The sequence below is a fragment of the Poromitra crassiceps genome, assembly GCF_964638095.1.
Source record: "Poromitra crassiceps genome assembly, chromosome: 15".
Classification (NCBI taxonomy): domain Eukaryota; kingdom Metazoa; phylum Chordata; class Actinopteri; order Beryciformes; family Melamphaidae; genus Poromitra; species Poromitra crassiceps.
The window spans coordinates 9,726,202-9,744,158 of record NC_139634.1 but is presented as its reverse complement, the minus strand read 5'-3'; the positions used below and the strand labels follow the sequence as shown (position 1 = coordinate 9,744,158).

At 44.2% G+C, this 17,957-nt stretch overlaps 2 protein-coding genes across 2 annotated transcripts in view; one reads left to right on the top strand and one right to left on the bottom strand.

Moving 5' to 3' along the window:
* Positions 1-17,957, bottom strand: part of ctnna1 (catenin (cadherin-associated protein), alpha 1) — a 126,625-nt gene that overhangs the window by 64,347 nt on the left and 44,321 nt on the right. The gene's annotated exons all lie outside the window — the stretch shown is intronic.
* On the top strand, positions 4,596-7,910 carry lrrtm2 (leucine rich repeat transmembrane neuronal 2; the record flags this gene model as incomplete). The annotated part of the gene is made up of 4 exons (XM_083652495.1): positions 4,596-4,724; positions 4,991-5,094; positions 5,505-5,557; positions 6,253-7,910. The coding sequence occupies 4 exons, from the start codon at positions 4,596-4,598 to the stop codon at positions 7,908-7,910; spliced, it is 1,944 nt and encodes a 647-aa protein (XP_083508621.1).

The following is a 17,957-nucleotide window of genomic DNA, read 5'->3' as shown; positions in this document are numbered from 1 at the left end:
AAGTGGATGTCCACATGACTTAATTACGTTTTGATGACTCCAAGTCTAAGGATGAAAAAAATAATAATGTATTGCAACTTTGAAGATATGATATTGAAAATGTTTCGATGGGTGATAGTTGGGGTGAGTGAAGGAGTCACAATTTACTGCACTGTTAATTATGCACAGAAAAGCTGTGGCAAAGTCCTAGCCACTGTTCCCCACTGGTAGCAGAGAGATGTTCAGTCACATACCCCAAATTGCTCATGGATGGATACATAAAATAAGGAATAATAAAATGAGAAGAACAGTAGATGAAGAAGAAGAAAGGGCAAAAGAGAAGCCGTTGGACTCTGGGGCTGTCCCGTCACCTTTATGCAGCTGACATGAATAGCAGCATAACAGCATGTATGCTGGTGGCATTGACCTGCCCATCCCCCACTGCCCTTTGCCCATCAGGGGGCTGTGTACATAGTTAGGGGCCAGGCAGCCCTAACGCCACTAATCCACTGTGATGTTGTGCTGGCTGGATGCAGTACTGTGCAGGTTCTCTCCTCTGCTGGCTGGATGCAGTACTGTGCAGGTTCTCTCCTCTGCTGGCTGGATGCAGTACTGTGCAGGTTCTCTCCTCTGCTCAGGGCTTTTCCTGCAGAGAGGACTTTTTTGCGCCTCCCCCAAAGAGGTTTTACCGACCCCCCAAAGGCTCAAGCCATCCAACAAAGGCCCCAAAGGCCTGATGTATTTGAGGCCCTGCGTGACCAATACGACGCCACTCCCACCCTCCCATGCCACCCACCCACAACCCCCCCCCCCCCCCCGACACACACAGACACCCCTCCACCCCCCACACAAACACAGACAACCCCCACATTGATATCGATATTCATACCGATATCAAACCTTACAAACAAGTTACAACACAACACACCAACACAAGGGGCCGCAGACGGCGATCATGCTTACTGTCGAGCGTAGTTACCCCCCTTTAGGGGGCCCATTCTGAGCGAGGAAAACCCATGTCTACTCTAGCCCCGCCCCCTACTCTTTCAATCTCATTTCTTTCACGCCTAGCCTGCATTTCATTTCCACATTGGACGTTCTGAAGCACATCTTCAGGTGCTTCTTATGGAGGTGCTTTCTGCTTTCTCTGCAGCATCGAGTCTCTCTCTACCGCTCTCCTTTAGGACAGATTTAGGAACATGCCTTTCCAATAAAACCACATGTCCCTTGGGATTGTAGAAAAATAAGTTCAATGAAAATCAACGGCCCTCTCTGGGCCCCATGGTCATGGCCTGCTATGTTACTGATCTTCCAGCCAGTTCCCCAAACTGGAAGTCCAATCAGATTGTCACTTTTATTTTATTTTCCTTTCCAACATTTGGAGATCCAAATGAAAACAGGTCAAATCCAGGGAGTATACACCATAGCCGTTTTTTGCTTTTTACCGTTAAATGACCGGAAAGCGGTCTAATGCCTTGGAGTGTGAAAGTTGTTTTCCGGTATAAACGCGACCCCGTCATCGCGGACTTTTCACCAGTTTCGAGCCAGTCAGAAGAGCGGTATGCCGCGATAAGGGACACAAGTGTGAAACGGGTCCAGTCATTTGCCGGTCCTTCTCTCATGGGCAAGGTGTACACACGTTGCTTAATGTTCACTTCCAGCGTGCATCATCTAATCATTCGCGCACATCAAAGCAAACTACTTCCACATTTCGCTTCGTGCATTTGCTTTCTCTACATACATACAAGCGCTGGGCGGCTTGCAAGCCGCTGCCATTCTCGCTGCGTCTGTCCTGTGCCGGGCTGCTGCGAAGTGCGGAGGACTGAAGGACTGGCCTCTCTCGAGCAGAGAGGGGAGGGGGGAAATCGGCTGTGTTTATTACGCTGGCTTGACGCTGCCTGGATACTACTCTGCACTGCAGCCCATGAGCGAATGTGATACAATTGCTCTTAAGTCAAACGAGTGTGATTTATTGTGTGACAAGCGAACTTATTTCACCATCGGAGTTTTGCCGATGCCCAAAATAAGCCCCCCCCCCCAACATACAGGCTATTTGACGACTATATTCACACATTCGAGCGCTCAGGTGTGAAGGGAAATTCCGGGAAATGGCCGATATTGATTTACAGGAAATTTTCCTGTAAGCATGTGTGAAAACGGCTCATGAGACATAAGCATGTGCCCCCCCCCCCCCCCCACACACACACACACACCCCCCCACACTTTCTCACACTCTGCAGAGGAGTCCCTGCGGGAGATGGAGACATGGAGAATGACAGTGGCATGCCAGGGCAGTGACCTGGAAAGTCATAGCAGATGCATGTTCTGTCGTGGTTTAAGACCTGAGAATTATGTTATTACATTAAGTTATGAGGGTAAATGTGTGGTGCTTTTTTGTGAGTGCAGTTGGTCAAATCCTGACTAGCATGGTAAATTAACAAATAGGCCCCCGTTCAAACCTGCTATTAACATGGGCTCGGGCTCGGGCGATCCGATAAAGTACATGTGTTTACTTTAAAGTTTGCGTCTTGAGATCCGATCACCTCCAACCACATTCGGAGATGGTCTGGGCCACTTGTGATCAGATTCTTCTGTGTTTTTGAATGCAATGCGACCTCAGGACACATTGAAGGACCGCCTACTCAACTGATGTCCTCTGCCCAAGCGGAATCGTGGTTCGGGTGTCATGAGAACATTCTGAAACTCTCTCCTAACGATGAATTCTCTGCGATATTTCTAGTTTCTATAATAGGTCTACCTAGTAAGTAATTTAAACTACGGTATAATGTTTCTATAATAATTAAATCGTAATAATTGTAAAACAAAAAAGCCAAAGCAGGTATGCACTGCATTTTTACGCACAGCCATCACTATGTGTTTATTTGCATATATGTGGAAGTGAGATCAGATCACAAGATACATTCATGGAGACGCATTCTATTTCTAATGTCCGGTGTGAACAGACGTAATTCTTAACTGGATTCAGTTCAGTTCCTAATTACAGTGTTGACCAAATATCACAACATAGTACAACACAACAAGTATCTAAGAGCCATTAAATTGCATATACATTTCAATTAACAAACTTTTCTGACAAATTACTCAAAACTCAGTTCAGTGGGCATGTGATGCAAGTTAGCTTTTCAATAGCAACTACTGCCAAAGCACATAAGATTTTATTTCTGGGTTTTCATTAATCATAATTTCTGTGTATAACAGATGCCAGAAAAGAGAGTTGAAGTTGGTTGTGGAAATTAGGGAAGGAGTGCCAGAGTTAAACTTTATATTATATCCTATATCTCTCATCTTTACATGCTTAAAGTCAAACTGAACCTGTCGTCACGTGCATAATGAGTCCGTTTCAGACTGAAAACAGTTTGTCTAAGATGACAGGTTGAGAGGCGGGTCATAGTATCATGTCGATGATTTTATTTGACGCAGAGTGCAGCACGTCGGCCTAGAATCTCCGAAGTGCGACCCCTGACAACCAAGCTCTCGGATGCGCGCGCCATTATCGCTGCTGTAAATACGATATCCCTGGAATGCGCGTTTTAACGAGCCAGTTACATTTCTTTGCATTCTTAGAGATTATAGTTTTTGTTTTTTGTTCATGTTTCTAACAATTGGCCAAGTTAGTAGTTAGTTTATGGGATAGGAATTCTGCCAGATGACAGGCACTAGGCGCCATTTTCTACTTCATTTGGAAGAGAAGATTATCCAGAAATGAAGATTTGATTGACAGCTGCATGTCGTGATATGATTGGTTGTAATGGGGTAGAAATTTGATAGTACTAGCCGGTGACGTCAGCAAACTGTACATTACTGTAATCAATGAAATCTTGAAAAATGAACTTTTGATGTGAAAAAGTGTGAAAAACTAAAGAAATTAGATTGTTGTGATTTTGTTTGCATACATTATTAAATAGGTGCACTGCATACCCAGGTATTTGAACTAAAAGAAAAGAAAAGTCATTTTTGGGTTCAGCTCGACTTTAAAGTCGTGTCCACTTGGAGGACCCTCATACCCATCTCTCCTCCCCCCATTTAATTGATCAACTAAACCAGACTGCACTTCTTCCCACTGAGATGCATATGTCATTCTCCCGTGTGGCATTCTGTGAGGCGCTGGAAGTACAGCCCTCTTTCAAACAAAAACCACAAATCAAATTAATTTTCCATTGCCCGGCAGCACTGAAAATGACAAATTAACTGTGATTAACAGCATTTTGATTACTCTGATCTTACCTTGTGCGTCACACCATCAAGCAAAGTATAGGGCCTAGTTTATTACATGAGCAATGCTACTCTCATTTTACTTGGGAGCAGCTGGCCATACATCACATGCCTGTGCTCAAAAATTAAAGCAGTTGCACTCAGAATGTATAAATTATGGATAACAGCCAGACACCCTATCTTAGCATTTCTATAGAATACATTGCTGTATGGTATACTGCAGTACACCCCCTGTCTACCTGAACCCTTCCTCATGTGGTCTAAAGACACATGTTATATGCAGCACATTGTTTAGTTGTTTTATTGTGTTTATGTGGCCAGTTTACATACGTACACGGGCAGACGCAGAGGCAAACAGCCAGGCGAGGCAGAGATTTAGAGCCATGGTTAATTTCAACAGCGAGCTGCCGCAACACGTTGGAGATATCAATATTCTGATGGTGACGAGCCAGTGGGAGGGAAGGGAAGGGGGGAGGAGGAGGAGGAGGAAGACTGTGGTGCACAAGCACTGTGTATGAGGCAGAGAGCAAGTGACTGAGCATGAGAGCGAGAGAGAGAGACAGAGAGAGAGAGAGAGTGTGTGTGTGTGTGTGGGGGAGAGCGAGAGAGAGCGAGAGTGAGTGAGAGAGAGAGAGCGAGGAGAGAGAGAAACAGTAGTGATGATCGACGCCAGGCTGCCACCACTCTGTAGCAGTGAGTGGCTGCAACAAAAAGCACAGAATAACATCCCGCACTCTGTGCTCGCCTGTTTCTCTCCTCTCCCCCTGCGTCTGTGCAGGCAGACGAGAGGCTCCTGCGCTCACTGCTCTGCAGAGGCTATGCTGCTGAGGAGACGGTGTGCTGGCTGAGCAGGGTCTCTGGCTGCCATCAACAAGTTAGGAGGTGCTGGAGGGACCCCAGTCGTGACAAGAGGAACACTTTGATCTTCACTTAAGCGACTGAGCTGACATCATTGCGGTGGAAGGGAAACAAAAGAGGAGGGGGGGGGGGTCGTCCGTTCACCGGAGTCGGTCCGGATGCAAATGATCAACTTAGAGAGAAAAAAAAATCATCATCAAGGATTCGTAGGAGGAGGAAGGAGAAAAGATTGAACCCTTTCTTTAAGCTTGGATTCTAAAAAGGACTAATAGGGGACTACTAGGAATAAACGACGTCTTGGGACATGGAATTTCATATTTTGTTTCAACTGGGTGGGCTGAGAATTGCTTTATTTCAGAAGAGCCCGATTCCTTTTGTGTTCACTCAAAAGGGTTTCTTCCCTTTGGATTTCTGTTCCGTCTGGTTGCTCCAAGAGTCTGCGGAAAAGGACAGTTGAATGCAGCCTCCGATGTGCACAAAAGAATGGGTAAGTTAGCCCCTTTTATATGGCAGGTCTGGACATGAATAGGGAATAAGAGTAAGTGCGACGGCGGAGGGCTGAGGACTAAAAGCTAGTCAGCCCTGTCTCTAGTTACTGCAATTGTCCTTCATTTTTCCTTCTTCACTGACACTCGAGTTAGGAATGTATGAATTTGCTAATAGGATGTCCATTCCGTAACAGACGACCATAAGCTTTTAACTGATGAAGAATACTAATTCCAAGTAATTAATTAACTCAAAGACCTATGATGAATTCAGAAAAGGACAGCAGCTTTGAGCTGCTTAAGCATGAAAAAACGACTGGTAGACAATGGCAGGAATGGTAGGAACCTGGAGAAAATGCTATTTCCTCAAACCGAATGACACCAATGAGTGTGAATGAAATAAGATGAACATATATGGTGGTGGTGGGGTGGTGGGGGGGAATCAAAGTCCAGCTCATTTGCATGTAATTAAGCATATTAGGAGCATCTCTGAATGACGACTCCATTACACCCAAGCTAAGAGGATCATGCTTATATACTGTGAAACTTGTGAATGTGAAATTCATAGTGGTGATGTATGTATGACAGACAGAGAGGAGAGCGCACACAGAAAACACAAACGCATCAGTAATAAGTGCTCTGCAGACATTAGCTTTCCCGCCCCACACTTCATTCTGTTATCTTTGAACCCACCCAGGTTTCCATTCAAGGTGGCCATTGGTGGGACCTGCAGCACCAGCGCTTCTGTGTCTGTGTGTGAACACTATGCTGCTGCTGTGCCTGCTGCCCTCTGCGTCGTGCACAACCTGCCCTCAGAAATGCCGCTGTGAGGACCTGCAGTTCTACTGCGACACCCAGGGGCTCCAGGCACCCCCAGATGGCGTGGACAAGGGGGCCCTGGGGCTGTCACTACGCCACAACAGCATCGCCGAGCTAAGCCCCGACCAATTCTATGGCTTTGGCCAGCTCACATGGCTCCATCTAGACCACAACCAGATCACCACAGTACAAGAGGATGCCTTTCAGGGGCTCTACAAGCTCAAGGACCTCAATCTGAGCTCCAATCGCATCACCAAGTTGCCCAACACAACCTTCATCCACCTCATCAATCTCCAGATACTGGACCTATCCTTCAATCAGATGACGGCATTAGAACCGGAACTGTTCCACGGGCTGAGGAAGCTCCAGATACTCCACCTCCGCTCCAATTCACTTCGCACCACGCCTGTTCGGGCCTTCTGGGACTGCCGCAGCCTGGAGTATCTGGGCCTGAGCAACAACCGCCTCCGGAGCCTGGCCCGGAACGGCTTCGCCGGGCTCATTAAGCTCAGAGAGCTCCACTTGGAACACAATCAGCTGACCAAGATCAACTTGGCCCATTTCCCTCGCCTGGTTGCCCTCCAGTTTCTGTATCTGCAATGGAATAAGATCAGTAATCTGACATGTGGCATGGAGTGGACCTGGACCACCTTGGAGAAGCTGGACCTAACAGGAAATGAGCTTCGTGTGGTGACAGCTGATGTGTTTGAAACGCTGCCAAACTTAAAGGTGCTGCTGTTGGATAACAACAAACTGAGCAGTCTGGATCCCCAAGTCATGGATATGTGGCAGTCGCTGGGCACCATTGGACTATCCAGCAACCTTTGGGAATGTACCAAAAGGATCTGCTCTCTGGCCACTTGGCTAAGCACCTTTAAGGGAAGGTGGGAACATTCCATTCTCTGCCACAGTCCTGAATATGCCCAGGGTGAGGAGATACTAGATGCCGTTTACGGATTCCAGCTTTGCCAGAATTTTTCAGCACCAGTCGTGCAGACCATTAGCACGACCACAGACGCCACTACGACCCCAGAGGTCACAAGCTCCCTGTTTGGAATTATGCAGCAGACCCCCACGCAGGACTATGGAGAGGATTTTGGGAGCTTTACCACAGTCATCACCACCATGACAACCACGACTCAAACACCACCACGCACTGCTCGAGCGACCACCACCACCACCACACTGGAAGAGGCAGCGGTCACAGATGACTTTTCTGTCACGGACAATACTGCCCTCACTCATAGGGTCATCATTGGAACTATGGCCCTGCTCTTTTCCTTCTTTCTCATCATTTTCGTTGTGTACATCTCGAGGAGGTGCTGCCCTCCCACCCTGCGCCGGATACGCCACTGCACGGCTATCCAGAACCGCAGACAGGCGAGGACCCAGCAGCGGCAGCCTATGGCAGATCTAGCTACACAGGTACCCTATAATGAGTACGAGCCCAGCCACGAGGAGGGGGCGCTCGTGATCATCAACGGCTACGGGCAGTGCAAATGTCAGCAACTGCCTTATAAGGAGTGTGAAGTATGAACTCTTATTTATTCCTAGAGCATATGGTTTGCCATTTCAGATGATACAGGGTTTGCTTTTATCATTTTGTTCCCCCAGTTTATATAAAAAGCATAATTTCTACAAGTGAGCTTCGAGAATACACGAGAGCTGTTGAATGCCAAGACGACAAGGGGTGGACACACGACAGTTTAGGGACGATGTAGAGATAGTCACAAATTTATTTTTCTATGAATGCAAAGTTGTTCATATGAGGCAGGGGCAATCATTTTGAAGAGGGAAATTGTAAACTGTGAGATCTGTCTCCACACGTCACGATATTCTGCAGCACAGAGAAAATGCTTCGCCAAATGGCCCTCTGCTAAGGCAACACAACTTAATAATGGAGGAATCTGATTTACAACTGAATATCTTGTTTCTTTGAAAAAGTAAACGAGTATTTGAAAACACATTAGGCTGCATCACAGACACTGTAGGCCACTCACACAATCACTTTGGACAAATTAATTGGATAATTTTATATTTATCAAATGTTTCTCTTTTTTTTCAATTTTTCAATTGACGTGTTTTGGGAGTACTATGAAATATTTAAGACTGTGAATATCAAATTCACATTCTGAATTATAACTGAAAATCAAATGTCAACAATGTTTGGTAATTATGTAAAAAAATTCAAAATAAAGAAAATCCTCTCCTGATCAGAGAAGGGCCCTGAAAATATGTTCAGTAAACACCAATGATTCAAAATTCAATTTAATTTAATTCACTTAGCCCAGTCTATAACCTTCCGTCAAATCTCAAAGCTAAGCATTGTCCATGGAAAGGTTAATGTCCAATATACCACAGTGCTCACTTAGCAAGAGGATATGGATGTCTTCCTCACCTGGGACTTACAGAGGACATTTATTAGACCCTTAAAATGTACGCACTCATTCACCACCGTCTCACATATCTGTGAATAGATAAGATGACCTGTGCATGGTTTTTTTTTTCAACTCCAAAATGCCAAAAACACTGTGACCGTAATATTTCCAACAGCTCAACCTGGCAACCATTGTTTACTGAAGGGGCCAACAGACACACCAGCCAAGGTAAGAAAGGTAGCATGTAAAAGGTGTAACGAACAACAAAAGAGGCTAGAGAGGAGACGCTTTCGTACTGAAAATAAACCCTTTCCCACGACTAGAGCTGTGGTGGAGGAGCCTCTTTACGGCGTAGACACTAATCAGACCTGACAGGCTCAAGATTGAACCAATTAAGGCCAGGCAAAAAGAATCTCATATTGTGTCACCTACACCAGTGATCCAGCAACATTTATCTTGTTCAGCCACTCAGAAATAGTTCTAGTAGAAACATCCTCCACACCGGAGGAGACAAGAGCATCTTTTTCAACCCTCGTTTCAAGATCCTGTTCTTGCCCTTGGTTTACAAAAGAAGGGTCACGATGAATGAGAAATAAATCATTAAAACTATTCCATCGGAAAAGTAATAAGTGTTAAGTTAAACTGTGGTGGACACCCTGATGAGGAAGGAAGGAAGGAAGGAAGGAAAGGAAAGGAAAGGGAAGGAAAGGAGGATAAATGCAGATCCACTGATAAGCAAACAGCAAGCCAGGGTCAGGAACACATTTGTATGCACCAGGGAGAGGACGTGCATTAGCATCAGACTACAGCCGCTGCTGCAGCTCCGCACGTCTTTGTGTTCAGTTGGGTGGTGGGGGCAGGGTGAGGGTGCTGGGGGTGAGGGTGATGGGGGGCAGGGTGAGGGTGCTGGGGGGGCAGGGTGAGGGTGCTGGGGGGCAGGGTGAGGGTGCTGGGGGGCAGGGTGAGGGTGCTGAGGGGCAGGGTGAGGGTGATGGGGGGGCAGGGTGAGGATGATGGGGGGCAGGGTGAAGGTGCTGGGGGGCAGGGTGAGGGTGATGGGGGGCAGGGTGAGGGTGCTGGGGGGCAGGGTGAAGGTGCTGGGGGGCAGGGTGAGGGTGCTGGGGGGCAGGGAGAGGGTGCTGGGGGGCAGGGTGAGGGTGATGGGGGTGAGGGTGCTGGGGGGCAGGGTGAAAGAGAGAAAACCAGGGGAATTGATGGGACGATGGAGAGGGGCAACCATGGGCTAATGTCTTGGCTTATCGAAGCCATTGAGCATCCTTGCGGGCAAAGTAATGGTTCTCATAAGGCCGAGTGCAGCAGGGAGGGGAGAATGGAATGATAAATATTGACTGACAGCACCTTGGGCTTGAAAGACACCGAGTTAAGCGTCACATTGACATTCACACAGCAGTAACACTGATTCCATTATTAACTCACAGATAAGCCGTGAAAGACATAACGTTTGCAATGCAGGTGTGGAATTTGGAATATGGCATGGTCCGGGTTAACTTTTGGCTATGTCTGACAAAGTCAGTGTTATAGGTTATAAGATGCTTCTGAATATAGATCACCTTGAAGGGAGGTAGACTTGTTAGAATGTCCCCCTGTGAGCAGTGGGAATTGCAAAGTGTTGGCTGGTGCCCCCTAGAGAGCGCTATGAGTTTCTGTCTGTGGTCCCATCTTCCTACAGAGCTTGTATGTAGTACCATCTAGATTTGGCTTCAAACATAAAAATGATAATTCCTGTCAGCGAATCTCAGTACATATTCCTAGAATGCCCATAACTTCTTTGAATGTGAGGAAAGATGTCGCCATCTGTGAAGTAAGCCCAGACGCCCATTCAAAGTGTAGCAATTGAACGATGCTATGAAAGGACAAGTTTCAGTGTAAACCAAAAATTGTAATACTTCACATTTGAATTCACGAAAAAGAAAATAGAATATACGAATTAGTTTCCAAAGCCAAGCACCTCCACTTTGTCTCTAATTTTGTTTTCCTACGATTTCGCACTGCTTTTAATATTGCCCTTACAATCTGTCTTGCATGTTCAAAAGTCAGAACTGAGTTGAAGTCAGAACTGAATTTTTCTTACTGTCATTCAACAAACATTGTGGAGAGAGGCCTCGTTTCTGATAATGGCAAGAATAGGGATGTGTGTGGATTTGTTTTCAAGGTTTTGTCAATCATTTTGACATTTCACTGTTTAAGATAAAGCTTGTACTAAGTGACTGAAAAATCCACACTCTTTGTAGAAATATGCATCCCTTTGCACTCTGGCTCTTTGTCAAATGTTTTTGGTTCCTCTTGTCATACTCTAGCCCTGTTCCCCTACCTGCCAAAAAAAAAAGGAGAAAAAAATAAGTGAACCAACCCCCCTTTCTCTTACCCAACCTCTTTGTGCAAAATGAATGCTTTTCTCTTCCCTGTTCCTTTTGTATTGTAATATGTACAATTTCATATCTGTATAGTGGATAAGATGTGGCAAACTGAACAAAAAAAAATCTTTTCCCCCCTTAAAACATATATTTTTTAAATAAAATGGTTACAATTAATTGAGTGTTTGCTAACTGATGGATGCTCACGACTCAGTTTGGTCTTTGAAATAATGCCCAATTTGGCCATTTCACCAAATATCTTTTGGTCTGACTTGTAAAACTTTAGGACTGTAGTGAAAAATCTTTCAGCTGCCTGGATAAGGAAATAGAGAGCCAAAGCCTACATCACTTCCTGCTTCAGCATGCGCACCAAGAGATTTCATTCGCCATTTATTTTCCCATAGACATTTCATAAAATGCGTATAAAAATAGTTGTACTTGGTGAAACCAAGCGATTCAGCTATATTTAGAATCAGGAGAGAGACAATAGAACATTTCACTCACTAAGTAAAACTATTTCCATAAGAATTTCTCGAAATGTCTGTGGGGAAAATAAATGGCGGATGAAATCTCTTGGTGCGCATGCTGAAGGAGGAAGTGACGTCGACTTTTGCTCTCTATACAGCCCAACCTTTAATGAAGTTGATGACATGCTACAGTTGATTGGTGAAAATGGTAGAGGTACGCTTCATTACAACATGACTCTTCCATGTGTTTATAGTAGTGTTAAGTGTTCATTATAATGGGCTTTGGTATGGAGTACCAAGGATTGAAGGGTTTATATCCTATCCCATTTCCCTTCCACCAATACATGTCAACACAGTGATTACTAGACACATTATAATGCACTGGGGCGATCTATGAGAAATCAATTTAATGGTTTACCCCAAGTTGAACTGCATACATTTCTATTCATCAAAACACATTTGCTAGGCCTCCCTCACCAATACATGTAGTGAAAAGTAATCTGTCAGTAATTTCTTTTGAGGCACTGTATTCTAGTTCTTGCTTAATAAAATTTCAGACACTGCAACAAACGTTACGGGGGGTGCTTGAAAATATTTCTGAGGAGTAAATAATGATATCAATAGAGCTCTGGCACTTTGCTGCACTTATAAAGAAGATGACATGCCGCATGAATAATTCCCATCAAATGCACGGACAATTCAGAGAGCCATCTCAGGCCCCCAAGGGTCGAGTGGTGCTGCTGCTGTTGCAGCCGTGACAAATTCACAGTGATTGACAGTGGCTGAAAATGATTATCTAAACCACTGATTCATGGTTTAAACAAAATAGAAAAGGAGACACAGTTTTGCTGTAGGCGTACTCATCCCATTTCAGTGTATTCTTGTTTGGTACTACTATGAAAGGAAACATTTCAGAAATTGCATAAACATACAATATAAATGCATATTCAGCTAGAGGGCTGAAACACGTTATTACATGCGGTGTGTAGGACAACGGTGGTATCATAGTGAGAAGGCACTGAGATTTTATAGAATAGAAAAATTATCAGTCAATCCAGATCTAGTTAACCTTGCAATTACAATTCACAAGCAATTAAGTATAAAAACAGTTCTTCACAATATCATTTTTCTGATTTGCGACAACATAAAATACTTTTCAGGCTGAAATACTAAAAAAGGAAAATGTAAAAATCCCATCTTGGGGGGGAAGGGAACATTCGGAACTGACCGCATAATCAGCATCCTAATAAACAATACTGATATTAGAGATGACACAGCAAACAGTTTTGGGATGCACTGATAACCTCCTCAAATAACAGAGAAAAATCATTACACACGTGTGTGCATGTGCATGGTACAATGGTTTTTCTCCCAAAACAAGATTCCATGTAATGCAGACTAACACAGGCACAGTATAGAATATCATGTAGGCTCAACAAACATCTGAGATAACAACATCTGAGATATTGCAAGATAGAGATTTATTACCACCACCACATGTGATATTTATGCTCGAAACATCCATGTATTTGTATACATCACATGTAGTGGTAATAAATGCCATGGGAATGGACTCCATCGTGCAATAATTGGCTGTTTTTCTGTCCAGGACCTAGTAGCAGTTTGGATCTGCATGCTATTGCTTATCTTTACATCTGAGATAACCCCAAGACATGTACCCTGTACTTAGGCTACATGTCCATGCACAGAGTACCCTGTACTTAGGCTACATGTCCATGCACAGAGTACCCTGTACTTAGGCTACATGTCCATGCACAGAGTACCCTGTACTTAGGCTACATGTCCATGCACAGAGTTCCCTGTACTTAGGCTACATGTCCATGCACAGAGTACCCTGTACATGTCCATGCACAGAGTACCCTGTACTTAGGCTACATGTCCATGCACTGAGTACCCTGTACTTAGGCTACATGTCCATGCACAGAGTACCCTGTACTTAGGCTACATGTCCATGCACAGAGTACCCTGTACTTAGGCTACATGTCCATGCACAGAGTACCCTGTACATGTCCATGCACTGAGTACCCTGTACTTAGGCTACATGTCCATGCACAGAGTACCCTGTACATGTCCATGCACAGAGTACCCTGTACTTAGGCTACATGTCCATGCACAGAGTACCCTGTACATGTCCATGCACAGAGTACCCTGTACTTAGGCTACATGTCCATGCACAGAGTACACTGTACATGTCCATGCACAGAGTACCCTGTACTTAGGCTACATGTCCATGAGTACCCTGTACTTAGGCTACATGTCCATGCACAGAGTACCCTGTACTTAGGCTACATGTCCATGCACAGAGTACCCTGTACTTAGGCTACATGTCCATGCACAGAGTACCCTGTACTTAGGCTACATGTCCATCCACAGAGTACCCTGTACATGTCCATGCACAGAGTACCCTGTACTTAGGCTACATGTCCATGCACAGAGTTCCCTGTACTTAGGCTACATGTCCATGCACAGAGTACCCTGTACATGTCCATGCACAGAGTACCCTGTACTTAGGCTACATGTCCATGCACAGAGTACCCTGTACATGTCCATGCACTGAGTACCCTGTACTTAGGCTACATGTCCATGCACAGAGTACCCTGTACTTAGGCTACATGTCCATGCACAGAGTACCCTGTACATGTCCATGCACAGAGTACCCTGTACTTAGGCTAGATGTCCATGCACAGAGTACCCTGTACTTAGGCTACATGTCCATGCACAGAGTACCCTGTACTTAGGCTACATGTCCATGCACAGAGTACCCTGTACTTAGGCTACATGTCCATGCACAGAGTACCCAGGAAGGATTCACCACATTTCTCGCTGTCTCCCATCTCCAAAAGCTTGAAACATGGACAACATTGTATGAATCCATTAAGTCTTCAATTTTGACATATTCCATTTATTCTGAATGCGGGCAAGTTGTCAAAAAGGTGTAACCTACACATCAGTAGGACATCACAGATTATACTCTAAATTGGTTTCCAATTGAGATTTGACAGTGTTCACAACTAGGGATGCACGATATATCGGCAATCATATCGGTATCGGCCAGTATCGGCCGATTTTTTAACATATCGGTCATATCGGTATCGGTCAGATGTTGCAATGTTAATATCGGTTATCATTATCAGCCAAATTCTTCACATTGATATGAAATAATGCAGTAAATCTATGATTTATGGGCTTTTCCAAAGGCTTTGCAAATAAAGAAATGCATAACTTTTTCAAATTCAGTGTTAACATGTGTTTTTCAGTATGTACAAAATGTGATGATCATAAAAATGTGGTTTTATACAGATCATATCGACATCGGTAAATATCGGTTATCGGACATAACAGCAATGTTAATATCGGTTATCGGCATCGGCCAAAATTTTCATATCGGTGCATCCCTATTCACAACTGTCAGTTATTTAATGGTGGTAATTCACTTGAAGGCAAAGTGGACTAGTAACGACTACATAGCGGCGTTGAAAGTGGACGTTTAAATGGAGGAGCGAGAGATCCAGATATATCCACGCTGCACCAGAGTCCTCGGTCATAGATTCTGCTGTCAGTGACCTCAGGAAGGGGGACTAATTGGGATGCTTTAAAAGGGTAAGTTTGTCATGCACTGAATTAAATAAATCTGTAGAGATCAACGACTCCCGCAACGCCAGAGACAGGTCAGAGGTCAACCTCACAGAAAATGTGTCGTTTTGAAATATTGAACCGAAGCGCAACAAAGGTTAATCAACTCTAAACACTGACGTGCGGAAACAGCCCTCTAGTTTGTTTAATTTTGGTGGCATTTTTGGTGACAAGCAGTAATGTGGTGATTTTGCACTGCACTTTATAGAAATTATTTGAGAAATGAAACCGCTTCGCCAGTACAGCTAAATATTTTCTGTCGATTACGATTAACGAAAAATTTAATAATATTGGGGGTTGAATCTTCACCAAGTAAAAGGAATGCATGTAAGTGTTCTATCAAATTGAAATGTTACTTTAAGGCACAATTCAATTACATTACAATATCTTCATTCTATATATAAAGAAGTCAGAGATAGTTGGTGAAAGAATAATATTGTTCAGAAAGATATTATGGTTTAATGGCAGCTAAAGTGTCAATGGACCAAGACCATAAATGACGGCCTTCTGGATTCAAGTTCATTCACTCCCAACATTACAGAGTGCATTCAGCCGTTCTGATATGCTGTTTAAGCATATCAAACGCTGTAGGATGGGTAATGACAAAGCTGCCACTATCGTTATGCACCTGGTCCACTGTTGATTATAGCAGCCCTGACCTCACACAATCACATCGTCCAACAGAGTTCCTATTGCTCTGAACATCCATCTACACAGTGCCTAAAATATAATATATACATAGATATACGGGATAGGCAGTAACTGATATTACCGGATATTAACATATATATTATGAATGAACCTCTGAAAGTAAACTAAAAAAAAAAAAAATCCCCAATCTACCCCAGCCTTCAGTTATTATGAGATAAATCCCTGTGTACCAAAAATAAAGCCGTCAAAGAAAGAACACTGCCTCTTCTCTACAAGTTTTCAGATTAAACATTAGGTAAGAATGCTTTGTCTTCAACACTGCTACCTAGGAAACTGTGTCGACTCACATTCAGAGAGGGAGGAAAACAATCTTCATTATAGCAATCTTGTGTTTGCGTGACAAAGTAATTCATTATCCGTACTGCTTTAGCTGAAGCTACCTATGTGCTTCCATGACGCATTGCACTGAACAGCCAAATCAATGAGCTATCGAGGTTTCTCACTAAGAGGCCACTAATTCTAACCATTTGGAGAGCAAATGTTTGCAGCACTGTCACAGTAGTAGATTTCAATTCTACACAGTTTGAAAATTCCACTAACTGTGTAGATCTTGCCAAATCTACAATTGTGTGCACTTTGATTGGCTAGCACAACCTTTTACTTTATCTAAGAAAACACCAAAACCAAACAGACATTTCAACAAATACACCAGCTGTGTGCTACTGCATTTGATGAAATATTTATTTGTTGCTGGTACGTGCGGCAGTAAAGTCTTTGGTGTTAGTGGGGTTGGAGCGCTGTGTGTGTATTGACCACAGTGGTCAAAACCCACAGGTTGGTAACTTAAACCATGAGGAAGTGGCAGTGGGTTTGCACATGCTTTGTATCAGTACAGAATCGGTAGTATATGCAAATTAACATTGTTAAACTTCCCTCCATCTTGCCTGGCCCGAGATTTGGAAACCTTTTTGCCATGGTGTCACTATTACTGTCACCATCACATCATCACCATCACTAACACTATCAGCATTGCTCTCTCTACCTTCATTCGCAGAACTTCCTGGACCAAATTACATCATTATGACATCATTTGGACCAGGAAGTTCTGCGAATGAACAGGGAGCTCTGTCCAGGCAAGATGGAGGGATGGTAAACATTGTTCAGTGGCCAGTTAAGTAAAAGGGATTGCCAGTAAGGAAACCAGTTTGAAAACCAATGTGGTTTTTCGATACTAGCGGCCCGAGCTGGCATGGCACAGCATGAACAGGTGCGGCTGGGATAAGGCATTTCCATTAGAACTGGGCTACCAGCTTGAACGTGTGTCTTTAACTGGTGGCGCGCTTGTCGAGTCGCAAAGCAGCGGCAGCATCGATATCGCTGTGTGGCTGTGACTACAGTAGTTGCTAATGGTCAAGTCGCAGCTAAAATGGCAGGCAAACATTGCATTTCCTATAACTTCTTCACAATAAAGGTTTGTCAGTAAAAAAAGCATTTATTAACACATTCACTGCCAGCCTTTTTTTTTTACTGTAGGTAGCTTTTGCCAGGGTTTTTTTGAGGATTCTGGCTCATTTTACAAGAGCCAAGGATAATTTTCTGCTTGGACTTTGTGAACAGAAAGTTCACAAAAGTACTAATAGAATGTGTGCTTTCTCTGTCTAAAAGAGTTAGTTTGTAGAGTTAGTAGTTATGTAGATATTAGCCGTTGAGTACAGCATGGTTTCAGCGTCTGAGACAAAAGCTGAGATAATCGCAGTTTTGTGAAATTCAATCAAATAGTCACTTTAACCATTTATTTTTGGCATCAGTGAGACATCAGACATAAACAATATAGTTCTGAACAGTAATTTCCTCCATAGCAGCACCCGCACCCCCTCTCCTTACAACTCCTCCCTCCGTGGGCGTGTCTGGTGGATTTCAGCAGCGTTTGTCAGTCACAAGCCAGTCTCTCCTGCCTGTCTGAGCAGTGAGCAGCAGCCTCCCTCTCTGGCGGCCCCTCGTCGGCGAGCGTGGATGTGGCTTAATCCGTTCTTGGATTTTCGGTTGAGAGCTTTGACG